The 12425-nt window shown below is 43.0% G+C and overlaps 1 protein-coding gene across 5 annotated transcripts in view; it reads right to left on the bottom strand.

Annotated features, from left to right (window-relative positions):
- Window positions 1–12425, bottom strand: part of EPSTI1 (epithelial stromal interaction 1) — a 157592-nt gene that overhangs the window by 106316 nt on the left and 38851 nt on the right. For all 5 annotated transcript variants that reach the window (XM_073614191.1, XM_073614193.1, XM_073614194.1 and 2 more), the window contains exon 3: window positions 9676–9759. In XM_073614191.1, the coding sequence (XP_073470292.1) occupies window positions 9676–9759 (84 nt within the window). The remainder of the gene's footprint in view (window positions 1–9675; window positions 9760–12425) is intronic.

Below are 12425 nucleotides of genomic sequence, written 5' to 3'. Positions count from 1 at the left end.
AGTACACCCCTCACATTTTTGTAAATATTTTATTCTATCTTTTCATGCGACAACGCTGAAGAAATGACACTTTGCTACAATGTAAAGTAGTGAGTGTACAGCTTGTAGAACAGTGTAAATTTGCTGTCCCTTCAAAATAACTCAACACACAGCCAATAATGTCTAAACCGCTGGTAACAAAAGTGAGTACAACCCTAAGTGAAAATGTCCAAATTGGGCCAAAAGTGCCAATATTTTCCAGCACTGACTTAACCCTTTTGGGCATGGAGTTCACCAGAGCTTCACAAGTTGCCACTGGAGTCCTCTTCCACTCTTCCATAACGATATTACGGAGCTGGTGGATGTCAGAGACCTTGCTCTCGTCCACCTTCCTTTTGAGGATGCCCCACAAATGCTCAATAGGGTTTAGGTCTGGAGACATGCTTGGCCAGTCCATCACCTTTACCCTCTTCTTTAGCAAGGTAGTGGTCGTCTTGCAGGTGTGTTTGAGGTCATTATGTTGGAATACTGCCCTTTGCCCCAGTCTCCAAAGGGAGGGGATCATGCTCTGCTTCAGTATGTCACAGTACATGTTGGCATTCATGGTTCCCTCAATGAACGGTAGTTTCCCAGTGCCGGCAGCACTGATGCAGCCCCAGACCATGACACTCCCACCACCATGCTTGACTGTAGGCAAGACACACTTGTCTTTGTACTCCTCACCTGGTTGCCGCCACACACGCTTGACACCATCTGAACCAAATAAGTTTATCTTGGTCTCATCAGACCACAGGACATGGTTCCAGTAATCCATGTCCCTAGTCTGCTTGTCTTCAGCAAACTGTTTACGGGCTTTCTTGTGCACCATCTTTAGAAGAGGCTTCCTTCTGGGACGACAGCCATGCAGTCCAATTTGATGCAGTGTGAGGCGTATGGTCTGAGCACTAACAGGGTGACGCCCCCCACCACCCCTTCAACCTCTGAAGCAATGCTGGCAGCACTCATACATTTATTTCCCAAAGACAACCACTGGATATGAAGCTGAGCACGTGCACTCAACTCCTTTGGTCGACCATAGCGAGGCCTGTTCTGAGTGGAACCCGTCCTGTTAAACTGCTGTATGGTCTTGGCCACCGTGCTGAAGCTCAGTTTCAGGGTCTTGGCAATCTTCTTATAGTCTAGGCCATCTTTATGTAGAGCAACAATTCTTTTTTTCAGATCCTCAGAAAGTTATTTGCCATGAGGTGTCATGTTGAACTTCCAGTGACCAGTATGAGAGAGTGAGAGCGATAACATCAAATTTAACACACCTGCTCCCCAGTTACACCCAAGACCTTGTAACACTAATGATTCACATGGCACCAGGGAGGGAAAATGGCTAATTGGGCCCAATTTGAACATTTTCACTTAGGGGTGTACTCGCTTTTGTTGCCAGCGGTTTAGACATTAATGGCTGTGTGTTGTACACTGTTATACAAGCTATACACTCACTACTTTACATTGTAGCAAAGTGTAATTTCTTCAATGTTGCCACATGAAAAGATATAATAAAATATTTACAAAAATGTGAGGGGTGTATTTACTTTTGTGAGATACTGTGTATATAAAGGCAGGTCCATAAATATTGGGACATCGACACAATTCTAATCTTTTTGGCTCTATCCACCACAATGGATTTGAAATTAAACGAACAAGATGTGCTTTAACTGCAAACTTTCAGCTTTAATTGTAGGGTATTTACATCCAAATCAGGTGAACGGTGTAGCAATTACAACAGTTTGTATATGTGCCTCCCACTTTTTAAGGGACCAAAAGTAATGGGACAGATTAACAATCATCCATCAAACTTTCACTTTTTAATACTTGGTTGCAAATCCTTTGCAGTCAATTACAGCCTGAAGTCTGCATGCATAGACATCACCAGACGCTGGGTTTCATCCCTGGTGATGCTCTGCCAGGCCTCTACTGCAACTGTCTTCAGTTCCTAACAAAACACTGGCCACTGCCCCCACCTATAACTGGCCTTCACAGGCCTGCACATGGAGGGCCATATACATGTAAGACAAAAACAATTCCATAGCTCAACTCACCTACCAGTCTGCTGACCAACCAAATTAACCTGTCTAACCGTCTGTTAAAAGCAGGGGTTTATTTAGCACACACTTGCAAATGCATGTGAAAGCTACAAGGCATCGTCACAGCACCCTGTGTTGCTTGCAGTCCTAACACTACAAATGCGATAAGGTGAAAAACCTTCTGTGCTGCAATTCCCCACCATACCCCCACCCCTTTTTCTTACCTAAACCCATCCGATCAAGTGATGTGCACGAGCACAGCAGCTTCAGCCTCTATCATTCTCCTCATTGGAAAGATTGATAGCAGCAGGAGCCAATGGAGTGGAGGGCGAGGCTGAGTCCCGCTGTCTATGTCAATAGACACAGCAGCGGGACTCAGGATAGAGCCTGCACGGGTGCACCCAGAGACAGCAGCCTTCCGTGGGGGCACCCGAGGAAGAGGAGGGGCCTGGAGTGCCAGCGCGGGACCCCAGAAGAAGTGGATTGGGGCTGCTCTGTGCAAAACCATTACAAAGAGCAGGTAAGTATCGACATGTTTGTTATATTTAGTTTAAAAAACTTGTAGGTCTACAATCACTTTAAGAATCATTACACTTGGTGGCTGCATTAGATTTCTTTTTTAGGAATTAAAATGCCCCCACTCTGGATACAGGAGTACATGGGGCAACTTTGGACAGTAGCATTGCCAGTCTGGGGACAGGGTAATGCTAGTTGCACTAGCAGATTTAAATACACTACAAATTGAAGCCAAACTCCAACTCACACATTTTAAGCAGTTACAAAAAAAAGTTTTTTTTCTTTTAGGATAGAGGTTTTACATACATAAAAGCACCCCTGTCAATGCTAAATGGTTTGTCTCAACCCTCTAACTGCTACATTTGCAAGAGAGCAGTTCAGTTGAAAAAACACAGACTTATTCACAGGATCACCAGGTGAAAATACAAGAGAAATATCCTATTTATCACTCATTGAATATAAACTTAAGCCTCGTACACACAATAGGATTTTTGGACGGGAAATGTGTGATGACAGGCTGTTGGTGGAAAATCCGACTGTTTGTATGCTCCATCGGACAATTGTCGGATTTTCCGCGGACAAATGTTGGATAGCAGGTTTTAAAATTTTCCGCAGACAAATGTCTGTTGTCAGACTTTCCGAGCGTGTGTACACATTCAAACACACATGCTCGAAAGCAAGGACGAGCCAGAAGCGGTCGGTCTTCTAAACTAGCGTTCGCAATGGAGAATTAACATTTGTGACGTGGCAAATTATGAAATCTCGAAATGCAGCACACAATTTTCTTCTTCTTTAATGGGATAATAATGAAGCTGCTTTGCTGGTGATACTGATGGCGCTATGGCAAACTAATTTTATAAGACTTTTTTTTTCTAGTGATATCAAGAATAATATTATTATGCTTGTTTTTATTTTGGTGCAAGTTACCACAGCACCATTATCCTGTAGTTTTTAAGATCAAAGACACAACTATGTTGGTGTCCCTTGTCAATTTTACATTGTATTTTTTAAAATGTAACTGCCTTCTCCCAAACGGTCATTTGAAGTAATATTATTCTCCACTATTTTTTTATTGTGCAATAAAAAAAGAAAACAAATAAAAATAGACATGCTATCTGCCAATAGAACTTAACCAAAAAGTGCATTCTATGCATCCAAAAATATAAAAAATATAACAAATCAAAATTATTCAACCAAAAACATAAAATAAAAGCCTCATGCATGTGTCCTGCTTCTTAATATCGGGGGTCAACAATGCCAAGAGTTGGTGAAAGCAGGGGTCCGTCATCCAGAGATAATTCCGAAAAAACATCTGGATTATTCTCCTGGAGCTCCCGCAGCAAAGGCACATGCAATAATTGGTCACGATTAATAAAGAAAACAATTTTTGGTCCAAGAACTCCTCCTGTTCCTGGACTGGACTTGGGTCAAAGCAATAACTCCAAGGCCAATAATATATAACACGTTATCTCCTCTGATTCCGCAATATGTCTGGTTGACAAGCGGCCGTTCACAAAGGAACTGAAAAGCGCGAACTGAAAAGCACTAAATGAAAAGCGCGAAATGAAAAGCATGAATCAAACACTCACCAAACTTCTACTAACACGAAATTAGCAGAAAGAGCCCAAAGGGTGGCGCTAAAGAGCTGAAAAATCATGTAGTACGTCACTACGTTCGTGTTTGTTGGCCGACAATTCCTTGCCGTTTGTATGCAAGACAAAATCCAGGCACACGCCTTCGGACAAAAGTTTGAGGTTTTGTGGAAAATCCGGTCGTGTGTACGAGGCTTTATTTTGCAATCCACCCAATATTCACCCATTTTTACCTTGCACAATATTTAAACTATTCACTGGTTTGGAGTTGGGAATATATATTTAAAAGTGTTTTATTTTTTGCTTAGGGGGTGGGTTTTTTTAATTAATTAATTAATTTATTTATTTATTTAGCCTATGGAGAATCCTAAACCTTTGTTTTTAAGACATGTTTAGCACTTTTAGTGTTCTTATTTTTATTTTATTTTTTTTATTTTAAGGCATGGTCTCCCACCAAGAGCTAACTATAGGGTAACAAATAGGTGTTCAATCCCACCTTAGGGAACTGATTTTAGGGGCCCTTTGGAGAAAGGGGAACCCGCCTCAAAGCTCCGCCAATGCTGAAGGGCATGTGGAATAGTATCAGCATAGCAGGGGACTGTATGTTTGTGCTTCTTTGCTCTGGGGATACCAGCTCACATTCCTGGTGTACGTAATGCCACGTACACACGACTGGTTTACCCGTCGGAATAAACTCTGAAGGTTTTTCTGACGGCGTTCCGACAGAAAACTGTCTTGCGTACACACGATCACACCAAAGTCCGACCGTCAAGAACGCGATGATGTAAAACACGTACAACGGGACTAGAAAAAGGAAGTTCAATAGCCAGTAGCCAATAGCTTCCGTCTCATACTAGCTTCAGAGCATGCGTAGTTTTTGGTCTGTTGGAACAGCATACAGACGAGCCATTTTCCCCGATAGGAATTGGTTCCGTCGGAAATATTTAGAACATGTTCTATTTCTAGGTCCGTCAGAATTTTCGAAAAAAAGTCAGATGAGGCATACACACGATCGGAATAGACGATGAAAAGCTTCCGTCTGACTTTTTCTGTCGGACATTCCGCTTGTGTGTACGCGGAATAACTGATCAGCTACAGTAAAAAAAAAATAAAAAAAACGAAAATAAATGGTGCCAGCATTCACTCTAAATGGCACTGAAACTGTGTTCATACATAATCATCCCTGCCTCTCCCCTGGATACCACAAGCTGGAATTAAATTATTATTTTTTGTTATGCTTATCTTCACCAGATATTGTCAGGCCTGTCAAGTGACATGCAGGGTCTGGTTCCTCACCACATCTTCTCCAGCGGTGGGTAATCTGCGATGATGCAGAGAGTGGCATTGACTTGATGATGTCATCACAGCTTTCTGCCTAATTTTATTGTGAGTGCAAGGTGTCATGCTGGCTTCCCTTCAGGGATGCCGAGCATCATTTGACCTGGAAGACTGAAGACATCTATGAGCATAAAGGAATTACTGTGGGTACAGTGCTGGAGAAGAGGCATTGCTGCATGACCTGCATTTATTTTCAAACCTCCTAGGGAATCATTTAAAAATTACCCCAGAATTGCGCTGCTTTTACTCCAAACTTTCTGCTTTGCTTGATGCATAACATAGTACTATAACTCTGTTGAATTGTTATGATAAGGGAAGGGATGTAAGGCAATAAGGGAATAATGAGGGAAGAGGAGAAAGGGATGGATCAGGAAAATAAAACAGTGAAAAGTCAAAAAGTAATTGGCAATAAAGGAATAGAGAAAATTGAGTACTGTCCGTGATACTTTCTTTATTTGCACTAACATACAATTTTTCAGGACAAGCTTTCAGGGTATGTCCCCTTCTTCAAGGTCCAAGCAGTACTGATTCACAAATTTTTAAGCAGCATGTAAAAGAAGAAGAAAAAAAAAAAAAAAAGAGAAAACCAAAACACATACAAATCAATGGTAATAAAGATAGCAGCAGAGTTAGTGAGATAAGACAGAGGGAGAGCTATAGAATGCAGGGGGGGATACTAGTCACAGAGGTGGTAGTAAAACTTTAGCATAATGTGTAAGGAAACCAATATCTACATTCAGGCTGTTATTTTTCATGTCAAAAAGAAGTATCATTCTTAGTTCAAACGTTTTCCTTTCCTGGATAGTTCTGAAATTCCCTTTAAGAACTAACGTGTCCTTTTATGAAAGTGCGGTAAAATACCGCTTTTCAGTTCTCAGGCATTCTCAGAGGAGATCGTTCTCCTCTGAGTGCCTGTTTATGAAAGTGTGTAGATCGCTTCTCATGTTGAGTTGAGGAGCGATCTACAAACGCCGGGAACTCCTGAGAATGGCTCCTCTCACTATAATCTCGCGTGATATAGCAGGATTACAGTATGAGGAACCATAAAATACAAAAGTGTAACACAAATCAGCACACATTATTCCCCAACATATTAATAAAATAATAAAGTTAAATTCCCCCTACACAATATACATTAACCTAATTATAAAAAAAACATTGTTTTTATCAATATTTAAAGATCATACATGTCCCTATTTAAATGTGAATGGTGTATAGTAAATGAATGTAATGCACATATGTAATGCAGCTATACACCATTCATATAAATGCAAAACACATTTATAATCATTAAAAAAATAATTTTAATAAAGTATACAAGTATAAATATTTATTAATAAATTAAAATAAAATATATTTCATTATAGATAAACATAAAAATTGATAAACTGGTGCGATGCGAGAACACTGCGAATCCACTGCGGGTTCCCGCATCGCACCGACTCGCATGTCTGTTCACACTGCCATATGCGAATCGCTGGGGAGTGTCAATACATTGTTAACGACACCCCCAGATCAGCTTGCATATCGCACTGCGAACTGACAGTTCGGACATGAATCGGATCGCATGTGTGTGAACACACATGCGATCCGATTCTGGTCCGAACAGAAAAAAGGGTCCTGTGCGTGTTTGCACCGAATGCGGTGCGATATCAGCCATACTATCTGTACAGCTGATATCGCACCGCACAGACATCGCATGTAATGTGAATGGCAGTGTGCTGCGAATAACATGCGATGCCTGTGCGATGTCTGGCATCGCACAAGTGTGAACTGGGCCTAAAAGTTAACAACACCCCCAAATCAGTTCGCATATCGCAGTGCGATCTGCAAACTCGGACAGTAATCGAATCGCATGGGTGTGAACACCCATGCGATCCGATTCTGCTGTGGACCAAAAAAAGGGTCCTGTAAGAGTTTGGTCCGAGGGCAATGCAAATTTAGCAATACTATCTGTATGGCTGAAATCACATCGCACAGAGATCGGATGTGATTTTGCACTGCAGTGCGGTGCGAATCACATCTGATCTCGGACACCGCAGCAGTGGGAACTGGCCCTAAATCATATTGCATTTGCACCAAAATGGTACAGGACCCTTTATTTGGTCCGCACTGGAATCGGATCGCATGGGTGTGAACACCCATGCGATCCGATTCCTGCACCATTACATAGTTCGCACTGCGATCTGTGAAATGATCTGGGGGTGTCATTAACTTTACATTGACACCTGCAGTGGTGCGCAGATGTCAATGTAGGTGCGATGTGAAAACCCGCACAGGAATCACGCTGGTTCACGCATCGCACAAGTGTGAACCCAGCCAGAGACGTGAACATCTAAAAAAAAAATATATATATATATATATATATATATATATATACACTATAAATTCCTATCCTGCTGGTTTTGGGGTGTGTAATGGTGGGCAAGGTGTGCTCTGACTGTTTGGTGAAAGAAAGAAGTCAAAAGACTTCTTGCTTTCTCCAGAATATCAGCCAGTTTCAGGCTTCTCACTCTGATTCTCCACTTCTGAAATGGTGAATCAGAAAGTGAGAATTCTGTCACAGATCGCCAGTGAGGTGCTGAGATCGCACCTTCATAAACTGGCCATTTCTGTGAAGTCAGTTACAAATTCTCACTGTGCTGAGATAATCAGCGGAGAACATGTTCTCCGCTGATTATCTCAGTTTCATAAACTGGTAATGAGCTGAGATCAGCGGTGAGACTCGGGATCGCCGCTGATCTCAGTTTCATAAAAGGACACCTAAAACATTGAGGTCTTCTATAGTGTGGTCCGGTTGTGAGAAATGATGTCCCACAGGTGTGCATAAACTGTCTTCTTTATGTTCTTTGATGGTATGTCTGTGCAAATTCATCCTCGATTCAACTTCTGTCCTGTTTCACCAACATAAGATCCTTTGCTGCACCTTTTGCATTGGATGAGGTACACAACATTACTGGAGGTACAGCTGTAAGATCCCATGATATTGAAGGTCCCATTTGTGTGTGTAACACTTTTGGATAGATTGATCTGGTTGCATAGTTTGCAGTGTTTTTTATTGCAGGGTTTGCTTCCATTATTTGTGACTTCATAATCGGAGTGAAGTTTCCTGCTGATTAGTTTGTGTCTGAGGTTGGGTGGTTGTCTGAAAGCCAATAATGGGGGTTGTTGGAATATTCCTTTCAGAGTTTCATCCTCGGTTATAATGGGTTGTAAATCTTTGATTATCTTTTTGATCCCTTCAAGTGCTGGGTTGTATGCGGTGACTAGAGGTACTCGGTTATTTGTTTTTTTCTCTGTGTATTGGAGGAGATTTTCTCTTCGGGTTTTCAAGGCTGTGTTTATGCTGTTGTTGATTATGAAGTCACAAATAATGGAAGCAAACCCTGCAATAAAAAATGCTGCAAACTATGCAACCAGATCAATCTATCCAAAAGTGTCACACACACAAATGGGACCTTCAATATCATGGGATCTTACAGCTGTACCTCCAGTAATGTTGTGTACCTCATCCAATGCAAAAGGTGCAGCAAAGGATCTTATGTTGGTGAAACAGGACAGAAGTTGAAGCAAGGATGAATTTGCACAGACATACCATCAAAGAACATAAAGAAGACAGTTTATGCACACCTGTGGGACATCATTTATCACAACCGGACCACACTATAGAAGACCTCAATGTTTTAGTTCTTAAAGGGAATTTCAGAACTATCCAGGAAAGGGAAACGTTTGAACTAAGAATGATACTTCTTTTTGACACGAAAAATAACGGCCTGAATTTAGATATTGGTTTCCTTACACATTATGCTAAAGTTTTACGACCCCTCTGTGACTAGTATCCCCCCCTGCATTCTATAGCTCTCCCTCTGTCTTATCTCACTAACTCTGCTGCTATCTTTATTACCATTGATTTGTATGTGCTTGGTTTTCTCTCTTTTTTTTCTTCTTCTTTTACATGCTGCTTAAAAATTTGTGAATCAGTACTGCTTGGACCTTGAAGAAGGGGACATACCCCGAAAGCTTGTCCTGAAAAATCGTATGTTAGTGCAAATAAAAAAAGTATCACGGACAGTACTCAATTTTCTCTGTCACAATTGCACTAATGCTACAATCAAATCAAGCAACAAAAGAATGAAAGGTTGAAATAGAAAAAAGGACAGGGACAGGTCACTTACCTAGCTTTTTTGGGGTAAGCTTTATTGATCCAGACCTCCGAGATGCCACAAAATGATTATATTCCTCTTCTTCTTTATTAGCCACTATAAAACAGAAACATTTATAAGTCAGCATCCTGCTATAGCAATTGTAGGTTGATGAATAAAAATTGTAAGGTCATCCTAGTAGCTTTGTGGTCCACAGTAAATAATTTGAGAAACCAGTACACAGTGGCGGTGCGTCCATAAGGGGCGCACGGGCGCAGCCCCCTCTCTCCAGCCACCCCTCTAGCACCAATAGATAGATTCATGCATTGCATGAATCTATCTATGGCCGCCGCTGCCACCCCCTCTTCAGGGGCCCGGCCCCTTTTCGGGCACCTGAATTACAGCGGCAGTTTTTTTTTTTAAGCAGCTGATTAGAGCCATAGGCTCTAATATGCGTCAAAAAAGCTGACCTGCGAGCGCCCTCACTCAGCTATGCTAGAAAAGCAAATGAATATTCGTTTTCCTAACACTAAACCGCCTCTCCGCCGATTAGGTGCTCGGATATGTTACCCGTCACCTGATTGGCTGAAACGACAGGCGCTGTGATTGGACGCCTATCAGGCATCCAATCATAGCAGAGGACGGGAAGAGAGGATGGGAGAAGACATCGAGGAGCTGTCCCACCGCCACCCAGACAGGGCAAGTACAGACGGCGGGGGGGGCACACTAGCAGCATTTGATATGGCACAGTGGCTCCATTTGATGGGGCACAGTGAGGCTGCATTTGATGGGGCACATTGGCTGCATAAGATGGGCACAGTGGCAGTGCTTGATGGGGCACAGTGGCAGCGTTTGATGGGGCACAGTGGCAGCGTTTGATGGGGCACAGTGGCAGCGTTTGATGGGGCACAGTGGCTGCGCTTGATGGGTACAGTGAGGCTGCATGCATTTCATGGGGCACAGTGGCTGCATATGATGGGGCACAGTGAGGCTGCATTTGATGGGGCACAGTGGCTGCGTTTGATGGGTACAGTGAGGCTGCATTTGATGGGGCACAGTGGCTGCATATGATGGGGCACAGTGAGGCTGCATTTGATGGGGCACATTGGCTGCATAAGATGGGCACAGTGGCAGCGCTTGATGGGGCACAGTGGCAGTGTTTGATGGGGCACAGTGGCAGCGTTTGATGGGGCACAGTGGCAGCGTTTGATGGGGCACAGTGGCTGCGTTTGATGGGTACAGTGAGGCTGCATGCATTTGATGGGGCACAGTGGCTGCATATGATGGGGCACAGTGAGGCTGCATTTGATGGGGCACAGTGGCTGCGTTTGATGGGTACAGTGAGGCTGCATTTGATGGGGCACAGTGGCTGCATATGATGGGGCACAGTGAGGCTGCATTTGATGGGGCACATTGGCTGCATAAGATGGGCACAGTGGCAGCGTTTGATGGAGCACAGTGGCAGCGTTTGATGGGGCACAGTGGCTGCGTTTGATGGGCACAGTGGCTGCGTTTGATGGGGCACAGTGGCAGCGTTTGATGGGGCACAGTGGCAGCGTTTGATGGAGCACAGTGGCAGCGTTTGATGGGGCACAGTGGCTGCATTTGATGGCTACAGTGAGGCTGCATGCATTTGATGGGGCACAGTGGCTGCATATGATGGGGCACAGTGAGGCTGCATTTGATGGGGCACAGTGGCTGCGTTTGATGGGTACAGTGAGGCTGCATTTGATGGGGCACAGTGGCTGCATATGATGGGGCACAGTGAGGCTGCATTTGATGGGGCACATTGGCTGCATAAAATGGGCACAGTGGCAGCATTTTATGGGGCACAGTGGCAGCGTTTGATGGGGCACAGTGGCTGCGTTTGATGGGCACAGTGGCTGCGTTTGATGGGCACAGTGGCTGCATTTGATGGGGTTTTTTTTCAGAATTTTTTTTTTTAGAATTTTTCAGTTTGTTTGCGCCCCCCCCCCAATGAGCAATGTAATTTGCGTCATCAGGAAGCTTCCTGATGACGCAAATTACATTGCGAAACGCGTAGATGCTGCTGGGAACTTTCTCATTACTTTCGGTTGAACTAGAGTGAGGCCTGGAACGCATGCCGCTGTGAGGAGACACAGTGACAGAGGGGAAAAAAACTGAGACACCGCTCTCCATATACACTGCTGGATTTGCTTGGTGCCGGCTTAAGGGCACCATAACATGTGAGTTTAACCATGTTTTTAACTTTTTTAATAAAATCTAATTACATACTATACCATGATGGCTATCCATATGTCTTTATTAACACTGAACAGAGCAAGAGGTACTAATACATTGCTTGGAAAGGCTGCTATTGAACCCATCACAAACGGATTGGTTATCCTTAATGAACCAAAGGCGTTTATTCTTATTACATCTGGTGAGTGGCCATTGCATGAGGTGGTGGTGAAGTCACGATAAGTGGTGAATTAGAAGCACAATATATTGAAAAGGAACGTCATTGCACAGAAGTGATCACTCACTGAAGACATCCAGTGTACTGTGGTGTTTTTGCATATGTCGAGGACATTTATATATTTTTTTGCACTATGTAGTACATATGCAAGTTGATATGTGATATTTTGTTAGTAATATTGGCACATTGATTATTATTAATATTTTTTTGATATTTTGTAGCACTAGCACTTTAAATAGTTTTTGGTAACACTATACGTCATTGCACAGAAGTAATCACCCACTGAGGACATCTAGTGGGCTGTAGTGTTTATGCATATGTTGAAGACATTTTTTGCAGTATG

The sequence above is a fragment of the Aquarana catesbeiana genome, linkage group LG02 (genome assembly GCF_042186555.1).
Source record: "Aquarana catesbeiana isolate 2022-GZ linkage group LG02, ASM4218655v1, whole genome shotgun sequence".
NCBI classification, from domain to species: domain Eukaryota; kingdom Metazoa; phylum Chordata; class Amphibia; order Anura; family Ranidae; genus Aquarana; species Aquarana catesbeiana.
This window is presented reverse-complemented; position numbering and strand designations above follow the sequence as displayed.